The sequence below is a fragment of the Chenopodium album genome, chromosome 18 (genome assembly GCF_948465745.1).
Source record: "Chenopodium album chromosome 18, dcCheAlbu1.1, whole genome shotgun sequence".
Lineage (NCBI taxonomy): Eukaryota > Viridiplantae > Streptophyta > Magnoliopsida > Caryophyllales > Amaranthaceae > Chenopodium > Chenopodium album.
Genome location: NC_137851.1, coordinates 11,255,074 through 11,278,826, shown reverse-complemented (window position 1 = coordinate 11,278,826; position 23,753 = coordinate 11,255,074). Strand labels below are relative to the sequence as shown.

Genomic DNA, 23,753 nt, shown 5'->3' with positions numbered 1-23,753 from the left:
TATCATATGTTAATATTATTTTTTAATATTCTCTCCCCTCCACTCGTATATCAGTTTGGTTTTCGGGGGTTTTTTTTTAATTTTTTAACCAACCCCACTTCCACCATAATATAATACGAAAAACTTTATAATATCTTACACTATCGTGATCTACACCCAAAGCCACCACTACTTGATTTTTTTTTATACCGTACGTAAGTATTTTACATAACATCATATGTATTCATAAAAACCTTTAGTCAAATTAATATACTAGTATAAATAGTATAATAAAAGTCAAACAATTTTGTTATTTTTAGCATGAATGTATGTGGTATATTATACTCAATTACTCACTAGATCTCAAATATTTCCCACCCCTACAAAAAAAACGGAGGAAAAGAAAAAAAAACCCAACACCTTAAACAATGGCCTCGTATCTTCCGCCATATTCCCCAAAAAGAACCAAAAAAACCCACCAAATTTTCATATCTTTTCTTCAATTTCAAAATTCGGAAATTAAAATGGAAAAAAATAAAGTTTTTGATTATCTTGGCGGAATTATGATCCAAAATAGTGAAACTTTCGAAATTGAACTAGCCCAAAAATTGAGAGGGAATTTTTATTTTTCCATCTGTTATTCCCTCCTAAAATCTCCACAATTGAAATACAAGTATGTGGTAAATAATCCCTTGTCTATCTTTCTTAATTAAATTTTTCTCCTTTAATTTCACACTAAGCAATCGCAAAAGTTATATCTTATAGAATCATACTGCTCTTCTGCTCGAACTCGAAGACGAACCAAACGAAGAAAATCATCGATTGGAAGCATCCGAATTTGATTTATTTGTTGGAATCACCGTCCAAGGTAATTAGTATCTTTATTTCATCTATAGAAGTAATATTTGCTGGTTGTTTTTTTTTTTTTTTTAGAATTTAAGAGTATTCTAAATTTTTAGATTGAACAGCATTTAGTTGGCAAGTCAAGTGAGAGTTTGTCGTTGTTTACGGGAGGTTCAAATGATTGGGAATTAAAATTGTTAAATTGAAGAAGGCAAGAGTAGAGGTAATTGAGGCCGAACCGCCTTGTAATTGAATAAAAATTGTATCAAGCTTGATGTTTACTGTCTACTATTATACTATAGGGAATGTTTTGATTACCTTACATAAGTTGAATTAAATTGTGTTTATTGGTTGAATTTTTTGCAAATATGTGTAAATTAATGAATTTTGTTAGGAAAATAAGAGATATATAAGAATACACAACATATAACAATGTCTTGTGTGAGAAAAATATGAGGTATAAAAGAATAGATAACATAGCATATATATCTTTAAAGTAACTTTCTCATACTACCCTCTTTTTAATTTTCTCTATTATCAAAACACTTATAATTATTCAAAGAAATATTTGTCATAAAAATATAAATAAAGGACTGGTAGAAAGGTGTGAATTTGAGTGATAATTACATAAAACAGAAAGGCTATGGGAGGATAGAGAAAGAAATAAAAGGGTGAGTGTTGAATAGCTAGTCAGGGTGATGCGTGATTTGGGTGGAAAGCGTATATTCAATGCTAGTTCCTGTAAACATTGATTAAGGGTTGAAATTTTGTTTCGTTTGGTTAAATAGCTGAGTGTAAACTACTTTTATTATGTATGGGTCAAATACATATATAGACAAATTTATGACATTATAGGTTTCTTAATGTGTCAAATTGACAAATTAATCGAGTAATTAAAAAATTATTTTCTTTAAATCAGAATTCTATTTTTTTTTCTCTAGCTCCAAAATGTCAAAATCAGGAGGAAAGACTCTTTCAAAAGAAAATGAGTATGAACTGCAAAGACGGAAGATAATTGAAGCTAACAAGATGAGGATGAAAACATTGGGCATAAAGCGCATTGCTGCTTCTTTAACAAGCTTAGTAGATAGCTCAAAAGTTAAGAAAAGTAAAAAAAAGTGTAATGCATCTCTTGAGAAAGATGGTGATTATTTACCCGATGAGAATGAGGAAGTTGAGTATGAGAAAGAAACTCACAATATATCTTCAAACAAGAAGGTATTGCCTTTTATTATTTTTTTTTTCATTAGTTTGTTATTCAACTTTTAATACTTCCAGAGATGTTGGCATGTTATTATTAACCATTATGTATTCCAAATTTACTAGTAGTGTAACTATTAAAAAAGTTTCTTCGTAAAATTTTTCTTGAATACTATCTAATAATTGTACATTATTTTTTATTTGGGTACCTACTCTTTGTTATAAAATTTTTCAGGTTATAATTAATCAGATCAAAGAAAGGGGTCGAAGGATCAATCTCATTCCACCAATGTCAGTTGCTAGGTATTTAAGATCAAACAAAGAAAAACAGGCAAGACATGGATATAAAAATGCTGATAAAACCAAAACATCCATGAAAGTACAAGGTTAGTTTCTTTTTATACATTTCTATTTATAATTTCATATACGATCAAGATATGCATTAATATTTTATAAATTTTCAAATTTTAATAATAACTAGGATTTGAACGGAAAAATGATGGTGAAAGTAGTGGTCATTCTCAAGGTACATTAATATAATTATTTTTATTATACAATCATCTGTTTTAGAATATTTATGCGATTTCTTATCTTTGGCATATTCTACTAATCTGGCCCCAAAATGCACTTGATATAGGGCAAGATGAAGTGCAACACTCTGCGAACAATATTGATAATGATTTGCACAGTCAAGAAGGTGATAACAATTTAGATCAAACAAGAGACATTTGTTTAGAAGATCAAGAAAATTTCAACAATGCACACATGATTAGAATTTATGATGATGAAATACCTATAAATGAAGGAGAAGACAACAATGGTATTTCTCATTATTTATTCAATGATTTCTATTTACATTGCTAGAGTTAACCATTGCAGAATGTTTTTATAATATAGGAACTAAAAAGAAGAAAAAAACTTATAAGACCAACACTCCTAGAGGTCCTACAAGAAATCTTCAAATGGCAAAAATGAGACCCGGTGAGAAAAAAAAAGTGGATTTTAACATAAGAGGTCAGCCAATTGGTGTAAATAGAGCTTGTTTGGCAAGTTACTGTGGTTCCCTTGTACGAGATCCTCTTAATGCTCCACTTTATGAGGTGAAAGTATTTTCAGAAATCCCAAAAGAAAATAAGGAGAAGATGTGGCAACTTGTTCTGGTATTTTTTTCTTAAAAAAAAAATTTATATCTTGTTACAAATAGATTATGTTTTCTTGCAATTTTATTTATTTATTTTTATTTTTTTTTTGGTTTTAATAATTACATTTGTATGTATTGTCAAGGAAAAATTTGATATAGGACTTGAGGATGATCAGGATGAAGAAGAACGTGAAAAGAAGTTAAAGGAAAGGACAAAATATATCATGGAATCTTTCAACAAGAAGTACAGGAATTTTCGCGCAAGATTGAAGAGTACATATTATGATACAGTGGATACAGATGAAGATCGACTTAAAGAAGAAAATATGCCTCCAAATGTCGATGAAAATGACTGGAAATGGCTTGTTGATTATTTTGGGTCACCAGAATTTAAGGTATAGTATAATGTTATCATATATTTATTTATTTCTCTATTAGTGTTGGACATCAATTATATATTACATTTCAAATTTTAAAGGCCATAAGTAAAAGAAATATTGACAATCGGTCTTACCAAGATGCTGGACACACTGCTGGGACAAAGAGTTTTGCTCAAAAAGCTGAAGACATGGTAATCTCTTTCTTTTATTTTTTTTTATTTAAAAAAAAATTAATTTGATGATGTGACTTTTTATTATGTCAGTTCAAGCGTGACAAAGTAATGCCAAGCATGTTGGATTTATATGAGGAAACTCATTCAAAAAGTGATAAAGAACCTATCACTGAAGTGGCAAAAGAAACCATGGTAAGAAATTACGTAATACATATAGTATAGAATAATAGTGAAAAATTATACTATATCTATAATATGTTAGAAAAGCTATTGAACAAATCCTATAAATAACTTAATTCCTTATATTTTCGTTTTTTATTTCTTTATATTATTGAAGATATAGTAACTATGAAAATAAAATTGTGGAGGTGGTATATGTGTTGTGATTAAAATGATGGTGGAGCTGTTTTATGTTTATTGTGTGACAAAGCAGGTTGAAACGACTATATTAAAGTTGGTTTTCAGTCATATTACAAGGGAAATACTGTTAAAATTTCTGTAGAAGTAGAGATACAGTTTATTTGTCATTAGTTAAAAAGACTTGTGACCTTTTTTCTCTCTCTAGAATCAATCTTGTATATAATTAATTGACTTTATTTGTAAATATAAGTGTTTATTATTAGTTTTCCCTTTTTGTATGATCTTACATTTAAATTTTTTCATATAGTCAAAAATTAAAGAGCTCCTTGTGCAACGTGAGGCGGGAGAAATAGATATGACCGATGAAGAAATCTATGCAAAAGTTAAACCCATTGGTAAGCGTGGTCGTTATCGTGGCAAGGGAGTTAGTCCTTCTATTACATCATTATATGGGACATTTAGTGAAGGAGAAAAGTTACGCAAAGAAGCTGATGAAGCAAAGAATGAGGCAATAGAGGCTAGAAAAGAGGCAAAAGAAGCTAATGTGAAAAATAAAGCCCTAACTAAAAAGATGAGAGGCCTTCAAAAGGAAATGGAGGTCATGAAAGATTTCATGGGGAATATTTTGAGCCATCTAGGTTATGATTTGTCTGAAATGAATATGGATGAGGTATACTTCATTATTTAATATTATTATATGATTATTGAATTAAATTTAAGAAATATATTTTATTGGTCATTGCATACTAATTATGAAATTATAGGTTAATGATAACATCGATGACAATGTGGATGATGATGAGAATGACGATGAGAATGATGATGAAGAGGATGATGAAATGCAAGTAGATGAAGAGTAACAGTACTTATTTTTTTTATTCATTGTAAGTTTTTATTAATAATAATTTATAGTTTTTTTTTTTTTGATTTTATAATTTTTATTAATAATAATTTATAGTTTTTTTATTTTATTTTATGGATTAGTGATTTATAATTATTTTAATTTAATTTTTCGTCATTATGACAAATATTAATTTCATACTTTTTAATGACAGGAAATTATATAATGAAGATGGCTAGAGATTGAATTAGAAGAAATTGAAGAAAATAATGCTGTTTTTAAGCTTATAGTTTTAGATGAAAACTCCCTCTTATTCACATAAATACATTATCCAATTTTTTTTATTATTAATTTTTATTTATTTATTCATATGCCTGTTTTGAAATTAAGTAGTTTATTAAATCCATAAATTTTTTTGGGATCAATTATGTAATGACAACTAAATTATTAATAATATCATTGTTGTTTGATTCAATGAAATCAACTTGCTTTATAATGTTATACTGACATAGTTAATTCTTTAAAATGATTTTGTCTATTAATGTAAACAAATTATATCATAAAATGAAATATTGTTGTAATATATATTTCTGTACATTTAGAATCAATACATCAGAGGCATATATCATGCATTCTGCCTCTAAGAACCTTTCATGTCAAACTTCTGATTTGTATCTAAATATCATTAGCATTAATATACAAGATTGCATCTAATTATATTTTGAGACAAAATTACATAATTGCCTGTAAATGTATATGATATATAAAAGCAAACAGGTATAATGCCTCTAATTATATTTTGAGGCAAAATAATATGGCTGCCCCTAAATATATATGGTATTTAGAAGCAAATTTACATAATGCCTCTAAATATATTTAGGGTCAAGATTATATGGTTGCCTCTAATTATATTTAGGGACAAGGTTATACGGTTGCCTCTAAATATATGGGTTTTTAGAAACAATGCATTGTATTGCCTCTAAAAGAGGCATTAGGGGCAACCATCAATTAGCGACGGAATTTTTAGAGGCACTTGAATAGTTATCTCTGAAAGGTATTAGAGGCAATATCATTATTATTAGAGGCATTTTTTACTTGCTTCTATAAGTAATTTTTTTTGTAGTGAAAAGGAGAGGCCCCCAAATAAAACTCTAATGCATTTGTCATTATTAATGAAGAGAAGGATGATATCTTTGATATAAGGGTTTGCATTATATTTTGATTTAGGAATAAATAGAAAGAAAAAGATAATTTTTATGAGGAGGTTAGAAATTAAAAATCATAAACTCGGATATTCGCAATATCTACATACACGAAAGAAAAACATTTGTTACCATATATGTACATACAAAAAGAAACACGCGTTAAGGATATGAGATCAGTAAGTGTAATAATTATTGCTTACAAATCAAAATCAATTTCAAGGGATGCCTATGATTTTGGTTTAGGGCCTGTTCATATTTACTTAATTTCAGTTCAGTTCAGTTCAGTTCAGCTCCAATCAGTTCAGTTCAGTTCAGTTCAGTTCAGTTCCAATCAGTTCAGTTCAATTCAGTTCAACTCTTAATTTCCCTCTCACATAAAATATTCATTTCAGCTTAATTCAGTTCAGTTCAGTTCAGTTCCAATCAGTTCAGCTCCAATCAGTTCAGTTCAGTTCAGCTCAGTTCAGTAAATATGAACAGGCCCTTAGTTATAAGGAGAGAGAAAGGGATTTGGGATTTTTGATAAGGAATTCAATATTTGGTATTTTGTATTTTTATACATACTATAAATACAACATTTTCAATATCTACGCTAAAGAAAAACAAAATATACGTTTGAATTTTAACGAGGAAAAGGATGTGATCTACGTAATTATTATTATTGGTTGCGAATCAAAATATATAATTTCTAGGATTGCATATTATTTTGGTTTAGGTTAGTAGTGATACATTCTTTTCACAAAGGGACTTTTCAATAAATACTTATATAATACAAGTAATAAATTATCCAAAAAAAATTGTTTCTTTTATATGAAGGATCAATCTTGTCCATTCAATTGTTGCTTTTTTTTTTTAAGCATTCAATTGTTGCTAATTATAAAGTGTTCAAATAAAAGTTAAAATTTTCTTGTCCACCATACATGTACCAAAAAAATATGCATATGCCCTTAATTAGGCATTACCCTTTTTTGTCAACCATATATACAATATAGTCATGCCAAAATACCATGCACTTGCCATTAGCACACATAAACATCGCGTGCATTAGAGTTCAGGGTGAGTCCGTGAGTTAGTATTTTCATATGAACTTATATAAACATCGCATGCACTTGTTTTCTAGACTTGAATACCTTTGATTTTTACTGTTATATTACATGGTACACCTGATTAGTCTTAATTATACTTGATTTTTTATTTTTTTATTTATTTATTTTTTTAATTTGAGGTGAACAAAACATCTGTTAATAATTATTTAATATATTTTTGGCTCTTCAATTTGTTCTGCGGTACGGTGGGAATTACAACATTGTTTGTCAAAGATAAAATTATTCTAAAAAGTGAGTATTACTTTTAAAATTTTTAGGATGAACTAATAGTAGATTAAAAAATCAAGAAAAGCGTAATTGAAGATTTTGTAGACTATCCATTAAGTTGATGGCATTATACAAAGAAAAGTTGCATGAGTAGTGACGCAGCTTAATTGCCTTTATTTAGTTCTTAAGATTTGGTTCTTATATAAGCACTCCAGCTCTTACTTGCACTAATTTTACGTTGCGTTTGCAAAGTCACGCCGTAATTTTTTTGATTTAAAGTTATTATTAGTGGAGAAAAGAAACCTAATTATTTAATTGTCTCACTCTCTCTCTATTAACTTAATTTAAATTGGAAATAAAATTGAAAATAAAGTGAACTCCGTATTTAAATATAAGAATTGAGCGCTTTATAAATATTGTGTATCTTCATAATAATAGTATATTAGTACCCTATCTTGAATATACTTAGTTATATACATGCATGATAAATTGGTAATCTATCACTAAAGTCACGCCGTACTGTATGTAATTTGGATAGTCTTTCCTCCCTTTATGTTTATGGTTAATGCGATAGTTTGTAGTGAATGACCGAATGACCAACAATGAAGAACCAATCTGTATATTTATTTCTTTTAACTAGATAGCACGGATTAAAAAAATTATTAGAATGAAATAAATTGTTTCTATTATTTATTTTCTCGTACATACTTATAAATTAGATCATAAAAACATATCTTTCATCATAAATTACTACGAGTAACTAATAAAATATAAAAATGAAAGTCAATCTGATCTAATCAAACCATATGCATACTTATAAATTAATTAGTTCATTTTTGTATAACAAACATCCATATTATTAGTTCTATTTTAATAATAGTTAATTAATAGATTTCATATCATCTAAAATTTCTTCTTTTAGTCATTTGTAGGTGATAAGAATCAATCTCAGGATTAATTGAAATCAGAGGTAAGCTCTTAACCACTAAAACTATCCCGCACTACTCTCAACGACAAAAAAATATTGAGTATTAATACCTCTCTTTACAATTGTTATCTTTGTACCCTAAGAATATAATTTGCCATATATTGTGGTTGTTATGTCTATATATATCGTAAGAGTTAATTATGAAAAAAAAAATTAAAAATGTTGATACCTTAAATCTAATTTATTAAATTGATAAAATTTATCATTGATGATTAGAGTATTGAGCATAGTGGGTTGCCAGCTCAACTTAGTCAGTTATAACAAATTCTGTTATGGCTTAGTACAGTCAGCATAGCTTTTATTACCCTCAACTACTTGTAATAAATAGGCCCACAATTAGTTGGCTGTACTATTCATTCATTTTCCCTGTAACTACTCAGCATTTCATTGAGCTGAGAAATACTCTCTGTATTTTCCGACCTCCATTAATGGAGTTAGCTTGAGCTTTAAGCTTTAATGATAAGTTCAGCTGCTGCGTTTTCTCATGGTATCAGAGCTTGAAGATCTGGTGCTTGCGATTGTTTTTCCGCGCTTGTGTTCGATGTTTTTCTGATCGATTATCGATCGTTTTTTTTTTGAGGTATTTCTTCGATCTTTAGCGAAGTTTTTGTCGATCCTTGATTGTTGATTCTCTTGTTCGATTGAATGCCTTGAGGATGTTGCATGTTGCTTGATCTGGTGATTGATTGATTATTTTGGTTGTTGATGTTCTTGAATCGATTGATTCGATTATTTTGTCTGATTCTTAGTTAGAATCGATTGAGTTTTTTGAATTCTTAATTGAAATGGCTGCTGGAAATTCTGTTGATCCTACAATTGTGCTTGGTAGTGTGTTCTATATTCATCCTTCTGATAATTCAAACACGAAGTTAGTGAATGATTTGTTTGATGGAACTGGTTACAATAACTGGAAGAGGACGATGATGTTAGGTATTTCGTCTAGAAACAAATTAGGTTTCATAGATGGTTCTGTGCCTAAACCTGCTAGTACAGACAGTACTGCTAATGCTTGGCAGAGGTGTAATGATTTAGTAGTTGGTTGGCTCTTATTTTCTTTGGATAAGAAAATTGCTAAGAGTGTATGGTTTTACAAGACTGCTTATGAGATTTGGAAAGATTTAGAGGAACGTTTTGGACAAACCTCTGTTATTCAGTTGTATTCCTTGCAGCAAGAACTTGTAGACATTAAGCAAGGAAGAGATGAACCAGTTACTGAGTTTTTCACTAGGATTAAGACTCTTTGGGATGCAATTGATTGTGAGAATCCGTTGCCTGTTTGTTCTTGTGGGAATTGTACTTGTTCTGTCACTCAGAAAATACTTAGAACACAACAGGATCAGAGGTTAATGATGTTTTTGATGAAATTGGATGATAAGTTTGCTATGGTTAGAACCAATATCCTCATGATGCAGCCTTTGCCTACTATTAGCATAGCACATAGGTTGTGCATGCAAGAAGAAAGGCACAAGGAAGTGAGTCAAATTGCAGCAGGTATGAATTCAGAAGCTATGGCTTTTGCTGTAGACAGGAGGAAGTATTTTGATAAGCCAGTAGACAAGGGTTACAGACAATATAATGGGTCTAGTAATGTGCAGCCTAACAGAAATCAGTTTTTCAATGGAAGGTTACAGACAGGGAAAAGACCTTCAAACTGGTATTGTGATCACTGTAAGATGGCAGGACATGGAATAGAGAGGTGCTTTAAATTGAATGGTTTTCCTCCTGGATGGACTGGTAATGCTAATAAAGCCAGAACAGCAAATTTTGTTAAAACTGATGGTGATGAGAATGGTGATGTTGGTTCAGATTTACAAGTTCAGATGTCTACTGATCAGTATAATCAGTATTTGGCTTATATAGGCAAGCAAGGAGCATCTAGTGTTGAGCAAGCTGATAACCAGAATGGTGGATATGCCTTTATTGCAGGTAAATTTTGTCTAATGGCTTCTTTCAGTAGCAAATGGTTTGTAGACAGTGGTGCAACAGATCATATATGTCATGACTTAAGGTTTTTTGAGTCCTATACCTTGATGAATGATCTAGAGAATACTATTACTATTCCTGATGGTAAAAAGGTTAAGATCTTACATATAGGAACAGTGAGGTTAAATGATGACATTCTTTTGCAAGATGTGTTACATGTACTAGGATTTCAATTCAATTTGATTTCTGTACACAAGATTTGCAAAGACATGGACTGTGGTGTGAGTTTTACAGCTAATACTTGTATTATTCAGGGGCTTCATCTGACCCAACCACTAGTTCTTGGTGAACTAAGAGATGGTCTTTACTGCACTCGAGCTCAGCAGGAGTCTGGTAGTTCTGGAAAGCTAGAAGATGTCTTTAATAAGCATGCTGCTCATGTGTCTTCCTTTGATGCAAGTTTGAAGAATAAAGCCAAGGAGGAATCTAAACTTTGGCATCTGAGATTTGGACATTTGCCATTTTCTAGATTACATCTTGTCAAAGACAATTTGACAGATTGTTGTTTAGATGATTGTGTATGTCAGGTTTGTCCTGCTGCTAGGCAAACAAGACTCCCTTTTCCTGTAAGTAGTATTAAGACCAGGAAGCCTTTTGAGTTACTTCATGTTGATGTGTGGGGGCCATATAAAACCTCAACCTACAATGGTTTTACTATGTTCCTTACAATTGTAGATGATTTTTCAAGAAATACATGGGTTCATTTGATTAAGTATAAATCTGATGTTATTCAAATCTTGCAAGATTTTGTGGCTTATGCTGATACACAATTTGGTGCTATGGTTCTTTGTGTAAGATCTGATAATGCAAGAGAATTAACTGAAGGAGAATTGTTACAGTTTTACAATAGGAAAGGGATCATTGTGCAGAAAAGTTGTACTGAGACACCCCAACAGAATGGGGTAGTGGAAAGAAAGCATAGACATCTTTTGGAGACAGCTAGAGCCTTGTTCTTTCAGTCTAAGGTTCCTGTTCAGTATTGGGGAGAGTGTTTGTTATGTGCTGCTCACTTGGTGAACAGAATGCCTCTTCAGGTTTTGCAGAATATGTCTCCATATGAGAAACTTTTTAGGGTTAGGCCACATATTGAGCATCTCAAGGTGTTTGGTTGTCTGTGTTTTGCTTCTACCATCAAGAAAAACAGATCAAAGTTTGACCCTAGGGCCCAAACTTGTGTCTTTCTTGGTTATGCCCCAAACCAAAAGGCATATAAGGTTCTGAATTTACATACTAAGAAAATTCAGATTTCTAGGGATGTTGTTTTTCATGAAAAACACTTCCCCTATCATTTTTCTGATTCCCCAACTCAACCTTCTTCTTCCACCTTCCACATTTACTTACCTGTAAACACTATTTTTAATCATTCCTATGATTTTCCTGATATGTTTACTTTGTCTACTGATGATCCTTCCTCAGCATCACCTCAAACTCAAACACAAATCCAATCTCAAACTCAACCACAAACCCAACCTCAGACACAATCACAAACCCAAACACAAACACAAACCCAAACCCAATCTCAAACTTCTTCTCGTACCCAAACACAAATTGATAATCCTAATATTCTGGATTTGACTGATTTTCCTCCTCTGAGGACATCCTCAAGGCCTACTAAAACACCATCTTATTTGAGTGCTTATGATTGTTCTACCTCTAGAGGAGGCATCAACAAGCATTGGTGCAATTTGGTTCATTTTAATGATTTACCATCTGCTCATAAGTGCTTAATTGCTTCTTTTTCTTCTCTGTCAGAACCTGATTCATATAAGCAGGCTTCTATGGATCCAAATTGGCAGATGGCAATGCAGAAAGAGCTTGAAGCTTTGGAGAAGAATCATACTTGGGATGTGGTTGATTTACCTCCAGGCAAGAAACCTATAGGTTGTAAGTGGGTCTATAAAGTCAAACTGAAGTCAGATGGTTCCTTGGAGAGATACAAAGCTAGGCTGGTTGCTAAGGGTTATACCCAGAAGGAGGGGATAGACTACCAAGAGACATTTTCCCCTGTCATTAAGATGTCTACTGTAAGGTGCATTCTAGCTTTGGCTGCCTGCAAGAATTGGTCTGTTTACCAACTGGATGTAAACAATGCATTTCTCCATGGAGATTTGCATGAAGAAGTGTACATGAAATTGCCAGAAGGGGTTCCTAATCCAAGTAACAAAGTCTGCAGACTTCAGAAATCCTTGTATGGCCTGAAACAGGCATCTAGACAGTGGTTTGCTAAGTTGCTTGGTGAGTTAGTTGCTCAGGGATTTGTTCAATCTAAATATGACTATTCTCTCTTCATCAAGAAAGCTGGGGTTCATATTACTTTGGTGGCTGTATATGTGGATGATATGATAATTACTGGTACAGATCCTATCATTATTTCTGGTTTGAAGCAGCATCTTGATACTACTTTCAGTATCAAAGACCTTGGCTTTCTTAGTTTCTTTCTTGGCATTGAGATTGGTCATACTACTGATGGTATTACTATGACTCAGCAGAAGTTCACTAAGGACCTTCTGGATTGTGTTGCCTTGCAGCTGGATAGGAAGGTTGTTACACCTTTACCTCAGAAACTCAAACTCAGTTCAACTGAGGGAGATTTGTTTCATGATCCTCTCTTATATAGGTGTCTTGTGGGTAAACTTAATTTCCTGACAAATACAAGACCTGATTTGTCATATACTGTCCAAACTCTGAGCAAGTTTATGCAGTCTCCAAGGATTCCTCATTTTCAAGCTTTATTACATACTCTTAAGTATGTTGCTTCTACACAAGGTCAAGGCATTCTGCTGAAAGGTTCTGCTAAGCTTACTCTACAGGCTTTTTCTGACAGTGATTGGGGTGCCTGTCCAGATTCCAGGAAGTCCATCACAGGGTATATTCTCATGTTAGGGGATTCTCCTATTAGCTGGAAGAGCAAGAAGCAGCCTACCACTTCTACTTCATCTTCTGAAGCTGAATACAGGGCTATGGCCTCAGCTTCTTCAGAAGTTACATGGGCTGTCAGACTGTTAGAAGAATTGGGTGTGTCTGATTTGCTTCCAGTCACTCTTCACTGTGATAACCAGAGTGCTTTACACATTGCTCGAAATCCTGTCTTCCATGAGAGGACTAAGAACATCGAGATAGACTGCCATTTCACTAGAGACAAGGTTCTTGAAGGTCTCATACAATTGAGTTATTTACCCACAACAAGCCAGATTGCTGATGTCTTTACCAAGATTCTTCCTTCAGCTCAGTTTGCAGATTTGTTGTCCAAGCTTGGTATGGTTCAGACCACCCCAAGCTTGAGGGGGGGTATTGAGCATAGTGGGTTGCCAGCTCAACTTAGTCAGTTATAACAAATTCTGTTATGGCTTAGTACAGTCAGCATAGCTTTTATTACCCTCAACTACTTGTAATAAATAGGCCCACAATTAGTTGGCTGTACTATTCATTCATTTTCCCTGTAACTACTCAGCATTTCATTGAGCTGAGAAATACTCTCTGTATTTTCCGACCTCCATTAATGGAGTTAGCTTGAGCTTTAAGCTTTAATGATAAGTTCAGCTGCTGCGTTTTCTCATAGAGTGTTGGAATATTTACGAAATAAATGGAGCTTATGTATCAAATTTGAAGCTTACATCATACCAGGTATTTAGGAGGCCAGGATGGCAGGATTAGTAAAATATGGATTTATTAGTGGAAATCAAAGCAAACTACAGAAGAGAAAACATTGTAAGGAATTTAAAGATTAATTGATTTTGTGCTTTGTCAGATCAAATCAGATCGGGCGAAACTCAAATTAAATTAGGTTTAATTATGTGCATTTTGAATTGTATTTATATGATGTAAAAATTGTTTAGCAGGTTGTTTAATTTGTTCAAAGGCTCATGATGGATGATTCAAACAATTATCGTTTCTAGTTTGTTGGTATATACTCCGTAAGACCTACCAAAGCTCAATGTAATGGTTCTTTGGAACTTTATTTCTTTTTGACAAGATTTTTCTATTTAAAAAATCAAACGTAAATTAATTAAGTTAGCAAGCTAAGGCCTTAGTTACAAGACATTTATTGCGTGCATATGCAAGTCAATTATAAATTCACTTGATCGGCTCGTTTGTAGTTTAATCTCATTCACATCACTACCTTCTATTGCTCTTCTTACTTAAATCCAAGATAGGTTGCAAATTAGTTTTTGCATAGTACCAAATTAAAAGGCAAAGTGGTGCGAAATAGTAAATATATTTCTTTTTACACATATAACGTATTATTATGTAGTAATAATGTAAAAAGTAATTAAGTTAATAAGAGATGGTGCAAGTCATGCATGCATTTAGTAGGTGTCTTTTCACAATGACAATTTTTCTTATAAAAAGCTTTCACATTACATAATCACTTATGAACAATAATCATGAATCTTTTTCAATGAAGATATTCACAAATCTTGTTTTGGACCACAAGATCATGCATAAGCTTGATTCGTATTTTGACTAAAGAATCGTGAGAAATGTTTATGGTCATATTTTAAATGGTGATTTTGCCATTTAGTAATTCTATAAAGAAGAAAGATAACAATTTGGGAAACTCAAGCCATAAAATTTATTGGTGAGGATTGATTCATGACGTCTTATCTAAGGTAGAAGGAGAAGTAGGAAGGTGAAAGGGGAGAAAAATAAGAGCTAAGTGTAGACGTAAAAGATGCATACTGCAACATTTTGATTATGTTCAAGATCATGGAAGACCGCTGGAAAATCTTTTACTATAAGGATGTAATAGACCGGCCCCAATCCCAATTCCAATCTGGCCCCCAATTGGCCAATTGTTTCAAAGAACTTAAATTATGTGCCTCGTGTCAATGATTATATTTTACTTGTTTGCTTATTGGATGATTTCAAATAAGTAAAAATACTTCGTAAGTAATTACATAAGAGATGACCAAACCATTAGCATGTGAGGTACACTATACACATATCTCTAAATAAACTCAGTGTAATGAATTTGCCAATACCACACGAATTATAAAGTTAAACCAAAAAAAATTTTCACAAAGAAACTCAAAATTTATATTGGACAATGAATAAGGACTAAGAGCTTTATTAGATTTATTTACAAAAAGATTAATTGAATCATAATTTTATAAGAGATTAACTTATATATTGCATTCCTGAGACCTAACTTTGGCAAGCTAAGTGTTTCTAAAGTGATTTCAACTTTTGAGGCTTCAAGGAGCAAATTTAAAAACGGTGTTCGTTTTACGGTTTATAACTGTATAAGAATATAGAATTTAGGTTTATCTTCAAAAGTAGATCGATATTGAGGATATATAATTCTAAATTCATGTTATCGTCAGTGAAAAAGCGAGAAGCCGCTAAGGTGTATGGGGTGTCCACCTTCTTTCTCTTAGAAATAAAATTAACCTATAACAACTTTTTCTTTCTCTTAAAAGTATCATATCCTTTATGGAGTAATTTGGCTCCGCCACTTGTTATCAATGTTGATGGTTCAAATTATAGATTAAAAAACTCCCTTTAATGTTGTTAAAGTTCTTGAAATTAAAATTTGTCCTTCAGTTGTCCTTATTAAGGTAAAGTTTTCTTCCAACTCTAGTCTAATCACTAAGAGCATATTCAATCACTAATACAAGAATATATTATTTTTTCATGTTGGGTACCAATTTGAAAGACTACCAAAATATTGGTCCTCTCCTTAGTTCTATATATACCTTATCAATCAACCAAGATTTTCTTTGATATTGTTCTTCTTTTTATTCTAGATGATCTAATATCTACCCCCCTTATTCCAACTTATAAAAATGATTTTGACATGTGATCTAGACTTATATAAAGATGGCTCTTCTTTTCTCCTTTTATATGTGGCACTTCGCACTTCCTATCCAAAACTTGGACTTTTCAGTCATTCTTCTATTTGGAAAATAGATATATAGTGTGTGATAATGCATGATTATATAATTTCTTAACTATTTTTTAACAAAAATTTCATAATATTGGTAAAGTCGATCTATAACAACCTTTAACAAAGTAAAGTACAGTTTGTTGTAATTTGGGATAGAGAGAGTATGCTACATAATCCAATTACATTTGAATTTAATCGATGTAATTAGTGGCATGTAGTTCCTTATAAAAAAAAAAAAAAAAATTAGTGGCATGTAGCTTGGTACACATTCGTATATAGTATACAGTGGATTTCTCTAGAAGCAAATTAAATCTGGTCTATAATTTGTATGACACTGATTTTGAATTTACAAAAGCATTATTGTGGTTAATTAGATGATGTTTTGGTCGGTAGAAACAAAGGGAAATGACTTAATTCTATAAGATTAGTCAGCATGATGAACATGACAATTAGGCCAATAAGATTAAGGTTGTCGACTAAAATAAAAACTTTGAAATATGTAAGAGGTAGTTAAGATACGGGTCTGTTTCATAGATTTCATACAAAGATTCAGGTTGAATATTGTAGTATAATGGTTGAACTCAAATATGGAAGCATATAGATTCGGTAATTAAATGCATGAAAAATGTCTCTTTACTTTATTCATTTGGAAAAACCAACACTAGCTTAGCTTAAAGACACAAGCAAGCCTCATTATTTTTCGTCTTATTTTAGCTAAATTGAATTTTTTTTTTTTTTTTTTTTTACTAAAACTTAATCGGTTTACAGAATAAAATCGAATCTTACCTATTCCTTTGATTTACCTGTACCTAAGCCACATGGCGGCAATGAATTGAAGTACATACGTTGATAATTGTTATCAACGTGACTTTAAAAATAAAAATTTATTTAGGTAAGAAAAAAGGACCTACATACTGGCTAGACATTTTGAGAGAACGGGGAGAAAGATAAGGGAATTCCCCAAATACTTTTCCACTAATTAAGTCAAACTTAAATTGGTATAACAAAATGACCTAATTTGGTAATATGAGTGTAAGAGTATATTTCCATCACGTATAAAAGTAATTAATATGGAGTACATATTTTTTTCTTTTTAATCCATAAATATCTATTTTAATCTACAGAACTTGGCAAGTTATACGGTGTATAATAAAATGCATTAGTGAACCAATATAACTGATAATCTCAAATAAAAATGAACTTAAAATCAATAAAAACTTTTTTAAAAAAGTTGCATTAAGTAAAAATTAGTTTAAATCACTACTACAAAAAGTGGAAAAAAGTAACGCATATTAAGTTGGATAGGCGTTCTCTAGAATTAAAAAGAACGCCTTTGATACAAGATCGTTTTATAAGTTAAATCAAATAGAACGTCCCTCATTGTCAACTGTTTTGTATAATTTTGTCATATTATTTGAATAAAGGCAAATAAATATGGCTTTACAATATAGAACAGTGTTGTATGATAGCAGTTATATTTGATTTGTCAGTGCACCAAAAAAAAAAAAAAAAAAACGATTTGTTAGTTATTTTACATTACTCCACTACTCAAACCTATCCCTCATATTTTTCTTCTTTACAACTCTACCGCCTCCTCTTCTTTATTCTCTCTCTTAATAATACCGCTTCACTTCTTCCATTGAAATTCATTTGTTTGTTTTGTAAATTTATTTCTAAAATTTACACCATTGATCCTCCTTATGCTTCCTTAATCCCCTCGTGCCAAGGAATTGCCGCAGATGACTTCGAAAACGAAAATGACATCGTTGACGAAATTGACATCGTAAGTTCTATTACTTGGAGATTCTGTAAGTTCCTCAAATTTGCTACTACTTGGACATCTCTACTATTTGTTTAAATATCTATTTGATTTCGATTTATAGGCTTTAACAAATTAATTTATGTTTCTAATTTTTATTAGATGGATGCATAATTGGTATCCTGTTGATTCATTTAAAAAGACAAAAAATTGGTGTCCTTGTTGAATCTTAATATAACTTATGATTACGAGCAATACACAAATTCATTCTAGTATACTCAATTTTGATTTGAGATTTTATTGTAATTTAATTGATTTGTATTTTATTTTAGGGATGATATTATTTTTTGTTAGATCTGTGCGGCTTTCATTATATTATTGGGGGATTTAGTTTTTTTGTTAGGTGATTCTAGATTTAAAAATTAATATGCATATGAAATTTTGCTACTCGTATATTATACAATCGTTCAGAAAATTTTCAACGATGGAGAAATTTTATAATTTCAAAATTACCAATCAAATCTGTTTGCATGTATAGTTAAATAAACCTTGAAATTTAATTACTCTTTTGTTGTTGCACAGATTTACATGATAGGCTAAGGTCTTGAAGCAAAGAAGCTCTTCAATCTCACTCTCGTGTATACAAATTTGGTTCGCTGATCCACTGTACAACAATTTCAGAATTTAAAGTTGGTTTCTAGGATTCTAAGTGTAGCAATAAAATTTTAATATAGATTATGTATTTTTATAGGTTTTTGTTTTCATTTTGTGATATGTATTAGCTAAATCGAAATTTTAATTTCTTCGTCACTCCATACTTTGTAAACTCTCCATTGAAATTTTAATGCATAAATTCTCTTATTTTAGATTTAGTACCACAGTTTTCTCCATTGATTTCGAATATTATTTCTTTATGCAACCTGCAGAATTTAGATTTAAAATAAATTTGATTTTTTTTTTTTAAAAAAAGTAATGAAAGAGAATGGTCATCAAGGAAAACGTTCTCTTTTCTTAGAAGTACAGAACGCCTATCATCAAATAACAGTTCTGTTTTCCTTGTGTTTTACTTAATTTACACATACAATTGAAAGCAGTTATGTAAGATAGGCGTCTTATATTGTATGGAGTATAGAACGCCTCCAACAGGCGTCTTATAAACTTTATAAGGCACCCTAATTGAAGAACGCCTCTAAGGCGTTCTATATTTCCTATTTAAAGCGTTCTATATTGCCAATTTTGTGGTAGTGAATTAGTAAAAATCAGGTTCCTCGATAAAAATGATTATGACTAAGAAAAAATAGGTTAAGAGTAAAATTTTTTTTAATACTTTGTACTTTGTATTATATTTACTCCGTAGTTGATTGGGGATGGTGTATGTCGTATGATTTATGTAATGACTATATGAATACAATCAATATTGATCAGTAAATGCTTTATAAATTGTTAGTATAACTTTGACATATGCATATACTTTTACAAGTTGTATACAGGTACATGCTTTAAATTGCTATATCGTCAACAAAAGAGGCATTTTAAATTTACTACTCTTTAGTGGTGTAAATGTGTAATATTTTAATCTAGCTGGAACATAAAATGATCCAAAGTCAGGCATATAAATCAAATTAATTGATTGTGTAACAATTGGGTTTGAATTCCAAGTTTGCCGACCAATTGTTATGTTTTAACAAGGCAGATTAGAAATGGTCAATAGTAAAAACTTAAAATACAATATTTTAATAAAATATTAAAAATAAATCATACTACGTATAATGCAACTATGCATACAAAAATATTAACTAGTTGTATGGAGTAAGTTCTATTAAATTCTTATAAGTTGTACAAATAACTAAAACACTCATATAAGTGAAGCTCAAAGTTAAATTATATTACGGAGTACATATTAGTGAAATTTGGGTGAAGATCAGATAAGACACAAAGACATCCTTATACAAGTATCAATACGTAGTTGATTAAAAGTTTCAACTTGGTGGATTGGTGGTACTATCGTGTGTTTTTCCAAATTTCACATTAGCACAATGTTAGGTAGGTTAGTTTGAATTGTAATCCAAATATTTTTTTCTAATGAATATCGCGTATGATGAGGTGGAAATTCATTTGTTTGCTAAGCTATATATCGTGCATTTCGCTCTATGCCATTTAATGAGAGAGGTGGCAAATGATGGGATATGTGTTTTTCTTGGTTTAATTTTAAGAATACGTACTCTGTAAAATAGATTGATAGAATTGAGTTATTTAAATAAAATTCCACCAAGATACATTCCCTCTAATAGAAATTAATAAATAAATAATAAAAAAGTTTTCTCTCCAAAAAAGAATGAACTTGTTATCTTCACCTTTAAAATTGACATCAAATTAAGTTTTAACTTAATTAAAACTAATTTTAATGAACTAGTAAATATACGTTTAAGTAAAACTCTTCTTTGATTAGTAAACTAATTAAGCAAGTAAGAGAAAAAAGTTAATCGACAAGAATAAAATTCTAATTTGTAAATTAAAATAAAGAATTATACTTAGGCTTTATTCCCTTCACCTAATTTTATAAAAATAAGCATTATATGTTTATTCACAACTGCATTTGTTGTACAAATTAATCATACTTCCTAATTATTAAAACAAAATCTTATAAATTATTGATGATTAATGCAATGTTATTTTTTTTATTAGTTTTTGGACTACACATTTTTTTAATTTGAAATAAATTAAAGAACATGGTTTTAGATAAATCAAATGAAAAGTACATCACCTTACAAATTTGTTCAATAATTACTACAACTTAACGTAGGTGATATTAGAATCAAGTTTGAGCTCATGTCAAAAAAAAAAAAAAAAAAAAAAAAAAAAAAAAACAGGAAGAATGAAGTGATTAAAACCAAGAAGTTATGCTAAATATATGTACACTTATTCAAGCACCACATGCATGACATCCAAATTTCTAATTCCAACCTCAGTAATTTCAATAATATTTCTATATTCAAAGCATTTTTAAAGAATCATTATATTTATTTTGAGTATACCATCACAACCATCCACGCTAACTCTATAATCATAGTACGCGGCTTAAATGATACCGCACTCATCTAATATGCCAACATAACAATGAGATTGAGTCGTTTACTTAATCCCAAAGATCAACAATGAGCTCTTGCCCCTTGCTTCCACTACTCGAATAGCTATCAATAATTTGCCCCCAAAAAATTGAAAAAAATCTTCTTCAATAATATGCTTTAGCCACAAGTAATTCTTTTGATAACCTCCACATGTAAAATTCATACGTGAACGTACTAAATTTAGTGACACAAAAACGCAAAATATGCAAAAAAAGTTGTAATAGTGTTACACTGCACAATTTGAGTGCTTTTCTTTGCTGGGTTTTCGCCTTCCCTCCTTTTTGGGCTTTTTTAGGCCAAAAAAAATGTCCTACAAAATTAAATCACTTTGGACTAAAAAAGAAGTAGAAAGTGACCCAAAATTTAAAAGTACATGATGATATTTTTTTCGAGGAAAAACTGCACGAATTGAATCATGATTTTCTTTTTTTTTTGAAAGAAATTGAATCATGATATTAGAGCACTCTCATTCATGGGCATTTTTTTTGCCCATGAGGAGATTTTAATGAAAACAATGAAATTTTGGCTTCCTACCCATGAGCATTAGAAAAAATGCCCATGGAGAAATCCTCAAATGCCCATAGCAATGGCAAAAATTAATTGCTACAGTAGTGTGGGCCATGGTACTAAATCAGCAAAAAAATAAAAGAAAAAAAATAAATAATGTGATGATAGTAATACTTTAGGAGAGAGAAAAAAATAGGAAAGAGAGTGGTGTGGGTTTTTTCTTAGCCCATGAATGTGTGAGAAGTTATAGAAAAAAAATGCCCATAAGAAAAAGTGGAAAAGAGGAGTGAGAAAGTGGGTAGAGAGATAATGACATTTTTTTTATTTGTCCATGAATGAGAGTGGTCTTATAACTTCATTCAAATATTTTATTTTCCATACTTGTAACTAAATTATATAATAATAATTTGATCATTTGATGTAATAAAGTTGGATACTAGTATTTGTTTTATCAATCAAGCTATGTATGTAGGCATGTAGCAATTAGCTAATCAAGTGAGCTTAAAATCCTTAAACGATTCATTAACAATACTGCGCGGGCTAACTATACGTAGTAGGGGTGAGCATAACAGGGTACCCTGTTAAAATTTTAGGAAACGGAACCGAAACCTGTTGCAACAGGTTCCTCAAAATGGAAACGGAACCTGTTGAACCTGGAAATTGGGAACCGCAACAGGGTAACCTGTCTTATAATATACTTACTAATTTTTTGCATATTTTTTAATAAAAAAAACTGATTGGTCACTACGGAGTAACGTTTACAACTCGTAAATATTATAAAACAAACTAATAGTAGCTCTTTTTCAAATTTAATATATTTATAATTGTAATTTTAATATTTATTATTTAAAAAATAAGTAAGAATTGGTGTATAATTTGAAAGTAAGTGATACTTTTAGCAGGTTACAGGGTACCCTACAGGTTCCAGTTCCAAAAAAAATTGAGAACTCGAACCGAAATCTGTTGCAACAGGTTCTCCAATTTATTACCCGGAATTGGAACCTCTTGTACAGGTTCCGGTTCCAGTTCCGATTCAAGGTACCCTGATTTTTTGCTCACCCCTAACACGTAGGCATGTTCATTGTGTTCACACTACTAGAATGAAACAAGTCAAACAACTATTAAAAAATACTGTAGAAGGAAGTAGGAGACTTTAAGTATAGGAGAAAAAAATTGGTAAAAATTATAATTGTACAAATTAGTATGGTATTGTATATCTTAAATATGTAGGATTAGTAGGAAATAATACATAGTAATATAATCTAAAGGTTTTTTTTCATAAAAGAATATTTAAATGAACAATTTTGTAACGTATATTACTTGTGAAAATTTACATAATTATAATTCACTCATTTGTATTTGAATTTTTTTTGGTATTATTAAATTATAATACTCTGACGGTAATTCATGATTATATTTATCTTTGGTACGTGATTAATTATTCCATCTATTATTAATTTTAGTTTTTATGAAGTTATAACCTCTTTTCATACGGGCTTGTGCTTAGTCCGATGAAAACTTATCATTCATAGACGTTTTAATTTTCTTTTTCTAAACAATTTATAGATTTAAGAAATGTAGGCTTCTTTTTAAAAGCCTTTGATAGGAATATTCATGGAATGCAACTTATTAATTGGGTGTTGTAATTTTTATTTTTATTATTTATATAAACGTGATAGTGATACTAAATGCTAATAATTCATATTTATCTCCTCCTTATAAGTCAACTATTACTTTGTTCTGAAAAAAATAAAAAAACAATCTAAATTACTTAGAAAATGGTCTAGTCTCCCTATATCAATACTCAAACCGATTGGAATAAAAATTAAAAGTCAAAATCAATATTGTATTTTAATTAAATCATGATTATTGATCAATTTATCTTTTGTTTACTTTTTTTAAGCTAAATTATCCATAGTTTATATTCTTAATTGCTTTCACTTTACTTCCGGGATTGCGGATTCATTCTCTTAATCTTAGGGTAAAGGTATAATTTTCTTTTTTAAAAATTTGATGACTCCGAAAGCTCACTCAACATAGCACATAAAATAATGCTTAGTACTATT

At 30.7% G+C, this 23,753-nt stretch overlaps 1 protein-coding gene and 1 long non-coding RNA gene across 2 annotated transcripts; both read left to right on the top strand.

Annotated features, from left to right (window-relative positions):
- Positions 1–370: 370 nt before the first annotated feature.
- On the top strand, positions 371–5,390 carry LOC145591472 (uncharacterized). The gene is made up of 13 exons (XM_081647933.1): positions 371–847; positions 1,764–1,900; positions 2,022–2,040; positions 2,258–2,408; positions 2,504–2,548; positions 2,660–2,842; positions 2,920–3,182; positions 3,307–3,558; positions 3,642–3,734; positions 3,807–3,908; positions 4,384–4,746; positions 4,841–4,960; positions 5,132–5,390. Exons 4-12 carry the CDS (start codon positions 2,312–2,314, stop codon positions 4,934–4,936), a joined length of 1,494 nt encoding a protein of 497 aa, XP_081504059.1. The 5' UTR covers positions 371–847; positions 1,764–1,900; positions 2,022–2,040; positions 2,258–2,311; the 3' UTR covers positions 4,937–4,960; positions 5,132–5,390.
- Positions 5,391–17,859: 12,469 nt separating this feature from the next.
- On the top strand, positions 17,860–18,918 carry LOC145593085 (uncharacterized). The gene is made up of 2 exons (XR_014102544.1): positions 17,860–18,101; positions 18,635–18,918. It is a non-coding gene; the product is annotated as an uncharacterized LOC145593085 (long non-coding RNA).
- The last annotated feature ends 4,835 nt before the right edge of the window (positions 18,919–23,753 follow it).